This window comes from Astyanax mexicanus, chromosome 3, assembly GCF_023375975.1.
Source record: "Astyanax mexicanus isolate ESR-SI-001 chromosome 3, AstMex3_surface, whole genome shotgun sequence".
In the NCBI taxonomy this organism is placed as follows: domain Eukaryota; kingdom Metazoa; phylum Chordata; class Actinopteri; order Characiformes; family Acestrorhamphidae; genus Astyanax; species Astyanax mexicanus.
The window spans coordinates 49,797,578-49,810,849 of NC_064410.1; the positions used below are offsets into that span (position 1 = coordinate 49,797,578).

Sequence of the window (13,272 nt, forward strand, 5' to 3'; positions counted from 1 at the left end):
GTAGCAAAAGTATGTTAAATTCATAATTAGCAAATAACGTTAATTCATTTTGATGAAAATCAGGTGTGAGTGAGTGGAGCTATAATTTGTGTAGCCCTTTCAGACCTGCCTGTGACGAACACAAAAAAAGACTCTAATATTCTAATATAAACTACATGTAAAAATAAATCCAATTAACTAAAATAGTTAATTACTTTTTTAATGTCCATTGCATTGGAGGCCTTTGCTTGACGTTTTTATTTTATATTTGATATTTATAAAACCTTTTATTTAAAAAACATCCCTAATTATGATAAAAAAAAGTGTTCTATATCACTTAAAATTAGTAAAAATGAGCTCTTACTATATGCCAATAGTATTTATGTTTACAATAGTGTTTCTAATGAGCTCAGAAGAAGAGTCGTTGATGCTCATCAGGATAGAAAAGTTTGCACAATTATCTCGGAATAGTTTGGACTCCACTAATCCACAATAAGAAAAACTGTGCAAATTGAAGGCCATTTTTGGTTTAAAGGAGAATCAATACACTAAGGGAAAAGGAAACCCCATATTTCAGCATTAAACCTTATCCCATTTGTAAAACATGGTGCTGGTAGTATCATGGTTTGGGCCTGTTTTGCTGAATCTGGGCCAAGATGGCTTGTTACCATTGATGGTACAATACATTTATTATATACCGGCAAATGTCAGAACATCTGACCATGAACTAAAGCTCAAGAGAAGGTGGATCATGCAGCAAGACCCAAAGCACACAGTTTGTTTTATCATAAAATGATCCAAGAAGAATTAGTCAATGCTTTGAAATGGTTATGCTAAAATCCAGATCTTAATCCAGTAGAACTATGGTGGAAGGACCTGAATTTAGCAGTTTATAAGAGAAATCATATCAACATAAAAGAGCTAAAGAAGAAGTTGCCAGCAACCTACTGATTAAGGGGGTCTGAATGGTATTAAACTCTTTAGTAAATTTACTATTTAGTAAATTCATGCAAGGCAGTGCAGGGAAAAAGCAATACTTAAGTTATTCATTTTGCAATAAATAATATCAATAGTGTTTATAATCTGGGGACATAAAAGTTTCTTTAATCAAAGAATCATGAGCTCTTACTATATGCCTCATTTGCTTTAGTGCTGCCATGCCCTAATGTCTGGATTGATTGTTGGTTTTTGTCCAATGCAGTTGGTTGGGCTAAGTTTAGTCATTTTATAAACTTTATAGGCTGGATGATTTGGTTATATGCAACAAAACATTCAAAATGTGATGTCCATTGTAATGGTCGCAAGTTCTGAAAGGGTTAAAGAACAGGGATTTCATTCATGCAAGGCAGTGAAAACAGTTGTATCTGCAGGGAAAAAGCAATACTTAAGTTATTCATTTTGCAATAAATAATATCAATAGTGTTTATAATCTGGGGACATAAAAGTCAGAATCATCCATATACCTGTGTGTGATCCTACCATGCCTGTATCAGCCAACCCTACTCCCTTTTTCCCAGCAGCCAACAGGAGATTAGCCTATAGACATGAATGTATTCTGACAGCCAGTTCATTTGAGGTTTTATTGAAATAAATGTCAGTGTGTTGCTGACGTGGAGCAGATGACACACAATCCATTGATTATGTTAACTCAGGATGTATAGTCCTGTTATCTTGTGATACTGACGAAAGGTCAGAGTCAGTAGTGAAGTAAGGTTTTCTGTGGTGTAGAAAAGGGCACAGCATCATTAATCCTCAACATGCTCTGATTTACTGCTGGATTTATTTAGAGGAGTCTCACACTGATGCTGCTGCTGCTGCTTCTGTTTAAAGTTCATCATGCAGCCCAGAACCCTTGATGAGGACATCAGACGAAAGACCCATTAGACACATCTGAGATAAGTAAGCACCAGTCAGCATTAGCTGTGTCCACGCATCCCACTGATCAGTATTAAAGCTGACCTTTGTTCCCCTCGTGCTCTTTGGTGCTGGCCTTCTTAGTACTTAATTACCTTGCTTTCTAGGAACTGATAATATTGACAGTAGGGGGTGCAAATTGCCCAGTGGGGGCTCCATATTGATGTGTAAAATGACAGATTTTGTTTGATGTGTTTTAATAGGCTACATGTACAGTGGGTGGAAAAAAACTACATGACAAAAATCTGCCCTGATTAATTACACAACATGCAGAATCAATTGGCCTTAACGACATTTTATTAAACAAAAATAAATCTATTTAATCGTAGCTATGATTTAATCATAAACATACATGTCAAGATAGATTCAAAATTACGAACAATACAACAGCAAACGTTTCAGCACATCAACATCATCAACAGTACAAATTCACAAATAAACGATGAGACGGAGGAGCGCATTCCAGGCCAGTCGCGCACTGCCTCATGGGAAATGTAACTTGGGGGGTTTAGTAGCAGCGCAGGAAGAAGGTGTTGCAGGCAGTTCCTCTCATGCAGTCACACAGGCGGCCGATACGAGGTCCATGCTTCAGAGCACAGCGCTCCCCAACATCGCACTGCAAAACAACAGAGACAATCAAGAACTTTAACCTACAGTTCCCTCATGTGTATCAGAAGCTTTCAGAACATTCTCTGTTCCACTGTGATGAATGAACAGCTCAGTTTAGTGACATTTATAAACTCTCAGAAAAGTGTTTTAATATAACACGATTTAAGCAAAATATTTTACATCAGAAATGCTGTTTAAACTTACATTAAAGCCATTATTTATTAAAGTCAAATAGTAAACCTACACAAAGTGTGCTAAGTGTGTTGATGTGACATTCTGTATAAGCCTTTGAATCTGATTCATGTGTGATTCCTGTGTGAATCATTAAATCATTGTTTCAGTAAAAGCTACTACAGAAGCAGGTGGGCTGGAAAGTGTAAACACTAAACACTAATATATTTCTAATATAAACTCTCTAAAGCAGGTTACTTTAATTCATTAGATGAATTAATCATTTAACATTTAACACTCTGACTCCACTAAACTGTCCTGAAATGTCTGAAAAATATGAAATACTGGTGTAGGAGAACAACAGAAGAACCACCTTTGGTTCCTGAAAGAAGTTCTGTTTATTTATTTATTTATTTTTTTTTTTGTAAAATAGATTTTTTTTATTTTTTAGATATTTCTGCTCAAGGAACACATTGCAGCAGCTTTTATTTATATGATAATAATAATAATAATAATAATAATAATAATAATAATAATAATAATAATAATAATAATAATAATAATAATTACCCGTGGAATGACACTGGCTTTTTTCTCCAGTTGTATCCGATTATCTTCATCTCCATCCAACATATCTTCAAGAGCTTCAGCCTGAGCAAGAACAGCAGAGAACAGCTTTATAGTACTATAAACTGTACAGAACAGAACACAGAAAAATGTTTTGCATGGTTTGCAACATGTTATTATTGAAGCCAGTAAATAAACTACAACAGAACTGCAGTTTAATGCATTAAACCTATTTGTCACTGACTAACGTTTTTCAAAGTATTAATCTGCAGTGTTTATTTACTCACTAATAATTCACTAATAACCTGCTGCAAATGATGCTAAATATTAGTTCTGTTCTGTAATAGAAAACTCATCAATAAAAAAACATTCACTGGATAAAATATGACTAATTTTACACATGTTAATTTATGTAGTAGGGTCTCACCAGGTCTCGGGTGATGAGCTGCTGCTCCCCGTGCGCTGACAGTCGGTTGTCCAGAGCCCCCTGGCCGTGGCACAGGACGCTGAGCGCGAGGATGAAGATCCCCAGGTACAGGGCTGCTCTGGCGCTGTCCATGGTGCTGCTGCTGCTGCGCGCTGAGAGGATCAGAGGAGAGGAGATCAGACAGGCAGGCTGATGATGAGTCTGATGATGAGTCTGCGCGCGCTGCTGGTTTATTGCTTCACTGATCTGACAGGAAACTTTCTCCATTTATACTCTGCAGAGTGGGGGGCTGCTGGGGTCGCGTGACGTCACCCCCCATCCACGATCCCCGTTTCCTCCACAGGTGTGAGTAAAAGTCTCTAGGTCAAACGATAAGCGCGAGCTGACAGTCCACAGATGAAAAAAACAACAGATCACAGAGAGCGAGCGGCTCATCTGTACACGTCAGAGCCGCGGACGGTGCGCACGAGCGAGGCAAATGTCGCGCTTTCTGTATCACATTATACTGCTGTCACACATTTCAGCTTATCATTACTGATCCACACTACAGTGCACGAGCTCAGCTACCCAAGAACATTAATAAAAATTACGCAGTGTTGAGTTTAGAGACATCCATTAAAAAACGAGTCTGGACAAGATAATGCAGCTCACCCAGAACAAAAGGATGGATGTTTCTGAATGGACTGAAACTGTGAAGTTCTGGATTTGATATTTTTCTTTTAAACTGAAAGCAGTAGTGTTCCAAAGTGGGTAGATAGATACATATTCTAATAAACAGCATCAGTGGCTTCTTCTACCACTCCTGCAAATCCACATACATACAGCTCTGAAAAAAACAAACAAAAAGAGACCACTTCAGTTTCTGAATCAATTTCTCTGATTTTGCTATTTATAGATATATGTTTGTTTAAAATGAACAATGTTGTTTTATTCTAGAAACTACGACTAACATTTCTCCCAAATTCCAAATAAAAATTTTGTCAGAGCTTTCAGCCCTCAACTAATGCTAAGAAAATAAAGTTCATATTCATAAAGTTTCAGAAGAGTTCAGAAATCAAAATTTGGTGCAATAACCCTGTTTTTATGCATCTTGACATGTTCTCCTCCACCAGTCTTACACACTGCTTTTGAATAACTTCAAGCTGCAAAAATTCAAGTAGTTCAGCTTGGTTTGATGGCTTGTGATCATCCATCTTCCTTTTAATTATATTCCAGAGTTTTTTATAATTTGGTAAAATCAAAGGAACTCATCATTTTTAAGTGGTATCTTATTTTTTCCGTAGCTGTATGTGCATAAGGGTAAAATTTAGTGGGCAAACCTTGACTATACTAATTAATAATGGCTAAAATAGTCTAAAGTGAAGATATTTTCCTGTACATATACAGAATATATATGTAATTTACTGGGGTACATTGAAAAGTGTAATATTACATTTAAAGGATTGTTTTTAAAGTATGAACCCTTTTCAATGTAAAACTGACCTAATTCACTCATATTTAGCAGGCTAAATATATTTCAAAAGGGGCTCTAAATATTCCAACAGTTTTTAGAAAAGATACAATGCAGAACCATTGTCTTCCTCTTTCAGTGTTTATCTTATAACTATTTCTTTTCTTTTATTGTACTATTTTCAAAAAATAGATGTGCTTATTTATATATAAATGTCCTATTAAACCCTTGAACTCTGGGACAGTTTCCCAGACAAGGATTTGACATTTTAAAAATTCTTTGGAAATTCTCTATTAAAAGAAAAATATAGTCTTTGAATAGACACTTAGTCCCTGTTTGGAAAACCAACCCTATAAGAGGTTAAATCCAGGGCCTATAGTTAAAGGGGTTTATTTTTTTCTTTTCACACCTAGGACAAGAACCATTCAGGAACCTGAACTGGTGTGTTAATTGAAGAAAGATGAAGAACCTCTCAATGCTTCTATTTGAAGACTTCTATTTAAAAGTGTGTGTGTGTGTGTGTGTGTGTGTGTGTGTGTGTGTGTGTGTGTGTGTAGCTGTACAGTGGTCCATGAAATAATCAGCACGTCCATTCACAGGGGCTAGAATGAGGAGGTCTGGATTCCTGGGAAGTGTTTAATAAAAGCCGGCTTGTTATGTGACCCTTCAGTCCATGAGCCTGACAAGGTGTGATGAGGCTGAGCAGAGTAAGAGCAGAACCTGGTCTCCATGGTACCAAGTGCAGACATCCATAAGCAGCAGAACACCAGTCCGAACACCCTCTTCACCTTAAGTCATTAGGATCGAACCCCACAGTGAACCTGTGCAGTGGACAATGTCCCCTTTTCACCCAGCTGCTTTTCTACACACAGGAGATGTTTCAGACAAACCGGGGTATGTTCGACAAATTAGCATTTGAGAAGATTCAGTCTGCAAGGATTTATTTGCAGCACTTTTCTATGTAGAGGTTTGAAAAGAATAAGAACTGAAAGGCAATGTGCTGCAATTCTCTAACAAATACAGTATTAATGACAATAAAGCACTGTTTTGTATGTGTAAAAAACATGCACTGTGGGGCAGTTACCCAGACAGAGATTGAGCCTAATCTTAGACTACACAGCATTTTAAATTAATGTAAATGTACTGCCATGTGGGGGCTCTAAATAGGGGTTCGCCACGAAGAATAAGATGAATGCTGCCAGGTAAGTTCCAAATCCCAGTGATTTTATTAGTGATTCCACAGCCGTGACAAACAAATGACGATATAAATAACAATACTAAAGTCTGGGCGGACTTGTAGGCAGTACTACAAAAATAAATAATACTGACTTTTAGCAGGCAGTAGAACTAGCAACTTCCCAGCTGGCATTTCAACATTGAATAAACGTTGAATCAACATTGGTCAGCATAGATGTTATGGGTGAATCAACATTAAATCAACTGTTAATTTTGAAAAGTGAATCAACATTGATATGGCAACGTTGTTACAACATCATATGTTCAACCTTTAATAAACCATAGCTCACTAAAATTAGAAAATCCTTTGGTTAACAAAGTGTTAACAATAAACTTATATCACTGTAGTAAAGCTGAGTATAAAGAAAGTTACCCACCACTACCAATCTGATTACTGAACATCTGAACTCAAAAACACTAAAACAGTAAAACTATTAGAACATGAACATGGTGTTAAATTAAAAAGCAGTTCCTGCAAATAGAAGTAAAACACTGTTTCATTCCTCCATCCAACCGTTTTTAGAAATGATATGGTGATGAAATGTAAAATGCTGATTCAAAAGGCAGAAGGTTGAGGACATTATGTTTATTTCAACGTTAAAATTTCGACGTTAGCACAACTATTGAACATTAAATGTTGATTTAACGTTATTTCAATGTTGAAACAACAACATACATGACTTCAGTCATATTTCAACCACATTTCAAAGTTGAAGGTCCGTTGTGTGCCAGCTGGGTTAGATCACCTAGCCAAAGAAGCATGAACAACAAGAAAACCAACCAACCAACTAACCAACCTTTTAAATGTGTAGCCCCGCCCCTAATTAAGAAGGACTAAACCATTGCTACAAACAGGGGTGAAGTAAAAATCAGATACAATCACATACAAACTTTCTTACACAATCTACTACAGTGAAATATATGCAGACATGTCTTATCATTATCATAGTGCACTATAAGGTAAGTATGCTTAATTATTTATTAAACTACATTATTATTTCCTTCCCCACAGGTATCACTGGAGGTGGAACGCTCCCTTCTGTAAGTAGGCCGAGGGGCCTTCAGCTACCTCACGAGAAGGGGCTGGCTGGCCCGCAAGTCCCCCAGGAAACCCAAAAGGAGCAGGTAAGAACAAATACACTTATACTTTTAAAATATACACAGTTAGCTCCTTAAAATGTCTCTGGCACATTCAGATGCTGAGTCGGCGCTACTAGCATCATCACACCTTCCCTGAACAGTAGAGACAGTAACTCCAACAAAAGCAGGACAGACTCATTTTAATTTTTGCAGAAGCAAATAATAAGCAGGTGTTCCAATAATAAAAAATAAAAGTAAAAAAAACCCTTTATATTTTACTTTACTAACTAGAGGCACATTCTTTGTTTTTAGAGTTACAGGGCAAAACTATCAAATAAATGAGGTATCAAGATTTTAAAGTAGAATAGCATAGTTTGTAGCCTTTCAGCAAAAAGATCGCATAACATTTGTACATATAGTACTAAAGTTTACGCCAAAAGTTTTTTATAGATATTTCATATTTCATATTTTACAACTCCTACTGTACCTCCCATCCACTGGTAGTGCTGTTTAGCCTAATACAGATAACCTGTATCTGCCATGTACTTAAAGAAGAACTGAGAAAACAGTGTGACTATAGTTTATTATAGTTTATTCATGCTGTTTTTTTCCATTATGGAGCTTCCTAAAATGGACAGAATCTCACACAGAAAGAAGAATAAGGTAAGAATTTCACATTCTACTGCAGTTATGTTCAGTTGCTCTACACTCTACAGTTTATTTGTATACTGACATCATTACATACATTATAGTTTTGTAAACAGTGGCATTCTGTATATGCTTAAACCTTTATATATTGTATAATTCTTTATTTATTTATAAATATACATTTCTCTTTTTTATCACCCCCAAGTCCTTTTATATTCATATGCAAAGAACTGTATTGTCGATTAGTCATTAACAAAATAACACACTATAAAAAGTTAATACGATCATTACTTGATTTAAACATTATTTATCAAATTTTTTTATTTCTGTTAAAAACATTCTTTATTTAAAAGTGGCATCACCCTAAGAACCATTCTTTATTCTTTATTTTTAACTATGGGTAAACGAAAGTTTAGTTAACAGACCAATCCAACCGACTATAAAGAAATATATAATACACTCTTATACAGACTAAGTGAATACAGAATAATATTGTATTGTCAAACTATAACTGACAATTATTACAATTATAACCATCATTACCTGATTCCAGAATACTTTCCAACCTCTCTTTTCTGGCTTTAATTTAAATTCTTAATTTAACCATTTTATCTGCATTATTCAATATAATAAACTGTTCAAATTAATGTTAAAACAATGTGACACATTCTGGTAAAAACTTATGATTAAGTTACAGAGTATTCTTGTGGTAAAAAACTTTGAACAATATTCTTGTAGTGTGACGTTCTTTGAGCTGATGAGATGATCACTGAAGAAGAATATCAGCAAGGTGTCGATATCTGTCATTCTCAACCTGTCTCATTACACTCTCAACCCGTCAACTAGTGACACAACCAAAAAGAATTTCGGACATTGTCTCAGGTAATGATTGTAGATGTGAAAACGCAGGAAGGACAGGTGATATAATGAAATGATGTGTCTATATTTAGGATGTGTTAGACCTCTAGATAGTAAGTTATCAAGTCAAGTCAAGTCAAGAGGCTTTTATTATTATTACAACTGAGTACAGGTACACAGTGTAGTGAAATTACGTTCCTCTGGTGCAACATGGAACAACAAGCAATAGACAACAAAGTGCAAGAGTGACGACAGTGCAACATAAAACTATAACACTAAATAACAATAAATACAATAAATACAAAAGAGACAATTAATAGACATGACAGTGCAGTACCGATACGGTATAATAACGTGTATAGGGAGGATAAGGTGCAGAGATGTGTAACATACTGTAACATATAGAACATATATAATCACAGCAGTTACTGAGGTAACTGATCATTGTAAGCATGATCTGCTTGTATACAGTCTAGAAGAATGGTTCCAGTGAAACATTTTGTAAGAAAAAGGTTCAATGTGTAAATTCATACAATTTATAATTAACAATATTGCACAAAACTATTTCTTCTGATCTTTAAGGAGCACCTTATTGCTCAAAATCCCCTTGTTGTACCACATCTCCAAAGTGTTCTATTGGATTCAGATCTAGACTAGACTGTCATGTTCATAAAACAAGTTGGAAACATTTGCTTTGTGATATAATGCAGTATTAAGTAGTCATTTCACTAACTAGTCCAGACTGGTCTGTCGACACAGGGCTGGTTGGGTCCGTGGATTCAGGCTGTTGGTGCCAAAATCTGACCCTACCATCTGTGATTTTCAGTAGAAATCGAGATTCAAAAGGCTAGGTTTCTCTGGGAGGAGGCATTGGAAGGCATATACACACATGCTCAGCAAATACAAGACACTGTCTAATATTGTGCAAAGATTTTACTGTGCAAAATCAAATCTACATAATCTTCCCAGAGGTATCTGCTATTTGTGACAAATGTCAGTTTGAAGAAGCTGTACATCTTCATAGCTTTATCCTCTGTACCAAACTTACAATGTTTTAGTTTGAAAGGTTTAAAACATTCTTAGACAATATATTACATCCTGAACCAGTATTACCAGTGCTGGGAATATCAGAGGAGTTCCTACATTGAAACCCCAACAGAAGATATTATCCATTGCCCTTTTTATAGAAAGTTGCATTATGGATAGGGGCAAATTTATAATCAAATAAAATATTGGCTTTTACAACTAGTGTAAAGAACACTTTGGACAACACTATATACTTGAACAGCTTGTATAAACAACTAAATTAAATATGAAAAAAAAAACATGATAAAAGGCAATGCTTCTCCAGTCTTCACTTTTGGTGAGCCTGTACCGACTGCAGCCTCAGCTTTCTGTTCTTGGCTGACAGTAAAGCCACCCAACACACCAGACAGTTCTGGTAAAACAGTGCATAGCCATCTTTAGATAAGCTTTGGATTCAACATTTTCAAAAAAATTTTTTTAGAAAATCATTTTCAGAAAATCTTTTTGTCATGATCGGACCATCTATAGAGCCAGTGGTTCATAAAGTCTGTGCAAAGTGATAAGCAAATTTCCTTACTCTTTTTCATGTTATGGATTTTTGAGAAAATATTTTCATTTGTACTGTTTTCCTCTGCTGACAATTTTTATAGAGATGCAGATTTCATTTTCCAGCAGGACGTGGCACACTGCTCACTCTGCCAAAAGTACAGATTGGTCTTATATAATATTCCAATTTTCTGAGACACTGATTTTTGGGTTTTCATTGGCTGTTAGCCATAATCATCAACAATGAAAGAAATAAACACTAAATATATTACTCTGTGTGTAACACATCTATGTAATATATGAATTTTAGATTTTAAACTGAATTATTGAAATAAAGTAACTTCAATGATATAATATTTTTTGAGATACACTAATATACCCTCTCAATAAACAGTTCTGTAAGCAGCTTTAGGGTACAAATATCATCCTCCTCTTTATTGAATACCTCATGTACCACACTCTGCATATATAAAAGAAAATTTGAGTAATGTGCAATATCAAGTCCACAGCCAATTATTGTCTCATCATATCCTCAAACCCATTAGCTAACCTATCATCTATATATTTTCATGTACATAATTCATGTATGCAATATATTGATTGGTTAAATGGGCAAAATATTTATAAAAAACTGGGCTCTAAACAAAAAGGAAGTTTTGCTCATCTCGCACGTCCCTGTTCAGCACGTGCTGGTGGGTATCTGTTTGTTTGGTATGCTCCCTGCATTATTCAGAGCGTCAGGGTCTGCCACAGGTCTGCATCTCCACTCTGTCAGGCCATTAATCAACTCTTCACCTGGCCACAACAGTAACCTTGTAGAACGCAGAGGAGCAAACCAAGCTCTATAAAATATGTATGGACCAATGTGTCATGACACAATCTAATGAAGGAACTTGTGGCTTCAGGGGCCGCGTTTCTTAGTAAAAGTCATGAAAGATCACGGAAGTCTGATCCATGTGGGCCCTAGTAAACATGAATCTCCACAGGCTCATGCTAACGAAGAACCCAGACATAGACATATGACCATGAATACTTTGGATATGTATACAAACATGTTTTAGGGACATGGTAGAGAATATGATTTAAGAAAAATGGGATCATTTATGTTTATTTCTCTGCATTTCTATTTGTATGCACACATATACAGGAACATTTAAAGGTTTTACACATCTTAAAAGTCATCCAAACTTTTAATAAAATGGAATTATTTACTAAACAATAATATGTTAAACAAACTGTAATATGTTTTATATTCTACATTCTTCAAAGTAAAAACCTCTTGCTTAAAACAGAGACTTCTTTTATTAGATGATAAGAAAATCTAGCCTAAATAACACTGTTCATTAAATTCTGCTATATAGTACATTTTTCTAACAATTAGCATGATTATATTACATTGCTTTATGTCGCTAGGATGCTATAACTTTGATGTTTATTTATTTTTCATTCAGTAATAATAAGTTGACATTCTATTGGTTGCCTACAAAAATATTTTTTTATTTTTCCTATTTTCCTAAAAAAAAAGAAAATCTGTGTGAAAAAAAAGTGTGGATGTAAATAGCATCCAGTGACTGATTCATATAGCAATTTATAGCTGTAATAAACATTGCTATGTAGGAATTAAACATCATGTTGTGAGAAGTACAAGGGAATGATGTGTTTTGTATATGTTTTAATTAATGATGTTGTAATACTAATAGAGTTAAAAACTTGACAAATATTTCACTGGTTTGATTGTGGACAAGTTCAATCGTAATGCGGTCCTACAGTTAAATGTGGTAAAATTTAAGTCATGTGTGTTCAGGTAAATTTCTGCTGTGTTTCTATCTTGGCAGTGAAAAACAGAGGTGCGTCACTGGCTGATTAAAATTTTACACATATTGGTGTTGTCCATGACCTGAAAAATCTAAAACTCTCTTTAACTAATTACATGCTATTTATTTGCTGTCAGAGTATTCGTATTAGAGTAGGGAAAGCAGTTGTTCACATGAGGGGGTCTAGGGTTCAACAACTCAGCTGTAGCAAGGACAGCTGAGAACGGAGTGGATAGTTTACAGTTGTCTGTCTGACCAGCACGGTGGGGACATTCAGATGTGAGGAAAAATGTATTCATTTATTTATCTTGTCTTGTCATTAAGCTGAATTTGCTTGTATTGTTACATGAGCTACCTTAGATAAGCAAATGAGCTCATTTATACAAAACAAGTATATCCAGAAACATGATCTCACCGGTTATGGCAATTGCTGAGCCTGCATGCCACATCAGTCATTCCCAAATACACAGTTTTAAACCTCAACCCATCACAGAGCATTCCTGATCTCAACTACAGAGGACCTACAGCTTAGGTCACCTTTTGATACAGTGCTGCGCTACGTCAGTCTGTGGTTGTTTTGAAAGGCTGAACTACACTGAGGAGAAGCAGGAACTAGTGGGTAATGAGAGAGCAAACACCTGTATCCAGTTAACCTCACTCTGTTTAGTGAGCCCTAGAGAACTGAAGGCAGAGTAAGAGCCTCAGAGCCTCTTTATGGTATGTATAGCTTTTCATTCCCTTTGAGAGTTCGTTTAATGTGACATCCCCCCATTCTTCCCAAATAAAAGCAAGCTGTTCATAGCAGTAGAATCCACAAGTCTCCTCCAAATAGAGCATGTCCAAAGAGTTTTCCATTGAGTGAAGCCAAATACTCATGGCTGATCCATTCCTCAAGGGAAACTGAGAAACCAAACACATAAAACATGGTTACACTCATGGTTCACTTC

General features: G+C 35.7%; 1 protein-coding gene across 1 annotated transcript; it reads right to left on the reverse strand.

Moving 5' to 3' along the window:
* Window positions 1-2,168: 2,168 nt before the first annotated feature.
* cart4 (cocaine- and amphetamine-regulated transcript 4) lies at window positions 2,169-3,982 on the reverse strand. Its single transcript, XM_007245650.3, has 3 exons — window positions 3,668-3,982; window positions 3,244-3,324; window positions 2,169-2,509 (listed from the first exon to the last, which is right to left on the reverse strand). The coding sequence occupies exons 1-3, from the start codon at window positions 3,932-3,934 to the stop codon at window positions 2,402-2,404; spliced, it is 456 nt and encodes a 151-aa protein (XP_007245712.3). The 5' UTR covers window positions 3,935-3,982; the 3' UTR covers window positions 2,169-2,401.
* Between the last annotated feature and the right edge of the window lie 9,290 nt (window positions 3,983-13,272).